A 1,312-nucleotide genomic window follows, 5' to 3' on the forward strand; every position below is an offset into this window, starting at 1 on the left:
AATGAAAAATATTTAAAGAATATGAATAAACAATTACATATTTTTACACAGAAATTTAGAAATCTAACCATATACAGCATTGTATCAGGACAGTCCTGTGACTTTTTTTTTTCTTGTGTATTTTTTTCATTTATTACCCTTTTTTTTAATAAAAAAAAAAAGAGGGGCCGGGGAGATACCTCAGTGGAATAAGCGCTTCCCTGGCAAGTGCAAGGGCCTGAGTTCAATCCCCAGTTAAAAAAAAACAAAAACAAAAACAACTTTTACTTGAGAGAAAGCATGGTAATAATTGGTATGTCATGACAAGAAGTACATATGTAGAAGGCCAGAATGACAGGCATTCCAAGCATGACCGTTCTATCACACATTGCTAGAAAACATTCTGAAAGTGCATAGGTACAATCAGATTATTCTAAGACACTAGCAGATGTAGCTTTGATAAGTGCATATGATTTCACTAGCTTTTTAGTTCAATACATACCTTCAAACAATGACTGTCCATTTAGTGATCCATCCAACCATCCAGGCTTTTCTGAGCATCTACTGTGTACTAGGCCCTTACTTGGTGCTAGAAATGGACTATCTTCAAGGACCTCACAGTTTAATGGGTTAAAAAGACATGCAGATCATGTGCCACAATAGCACTGTCTATAGGATATAGCGACAGTCACAGAATAAGGAAGAAGGGCTGGGGAGATGGCTCAGTAGAGTAAGTGCTTGCCTGGCAAGCGCAAGGGCCTGAGTGCAATCCCCATTTCCACAAAAAAAAAAAAAAAAAAAAACACTGGTTGGTGCCATGTCCCAAGCTAGAACCCAAGGGTAAAGCAAATTCCATTCAAGCAAACCCAAGAGTCTAAGGTTTTGGAAATAATACCCAAGGAGAAAGCCACTGTACCTTTCATGGCACTTTGGCTTTGGGAGCTTCTTTCTGAATGCCGGTTGGCAGGAGAGACTCTCATGTTGGCTGGATGTGTACTAGAAAACTCCAGGGGAGGAGGAAAGGGAAGAACAGAGTTAGGGATACCAGCAAGGAGAGGCATACGTGCAGTGTCTGAGATGTTTCTTATGATTCTTAGCAATGGGCCTGCAGAAGAATGGTCCAGGAACTCAGCAGAGATTGGGGACTGATGTGGCTGTCACATGGACTTGGGACAAGCAGAATGGGGAGGTCCAGGCCCTGCTGTCACTCAATAGTGGGTGACCCTGGGCAAGTCATCTGACCCATGTGCTGCCTGGGTTTCCCTAAGGGTCACGCCAGCTAATGATACAGAGGGAATATCAACTAGGATTACGTTTGGATGTGCATGACACA

The 1,312-nt window shown here is 42.1% G+C and overlaps 1 protein-coding gene across 1 annotated transcript in view; it reads right to left on the reverse strand.

The window, feature by feature from the left end:
- The window catches only part of Fam227a (family with sequence similarity 227 member A), a 56,732-nt gene that overhangs the window by 30,358 nt on the left and 25,062 nt on the right, over positions 1-1,312 (reverse strand). The window contains exon 12 of the mRNA XM_023718946.1: positions 896-983. Coding sequence (XP_023574714.1) covers positions 896-983 — 88 coding nt within the window. The remainder of the gene's footprint in view (positions 1-895; positions 984-1,312) is intronic.

The sequence above is a fragment of the Octodon degus genome, unplaced genomic scaffold (genome assembly GCF_000260255.1).
Source record: "Octodon degus isolate 3935 unplaced genomic scaffold, OctDeg1.0 scaffold00064, whole genome shotgun sequence".
NCBI classification, from domain to species: Eukaryota; Metazoa; Chordata; class Mammalia; order Rodentia; family Octodontidae; genus Octodon; species Octodon degus.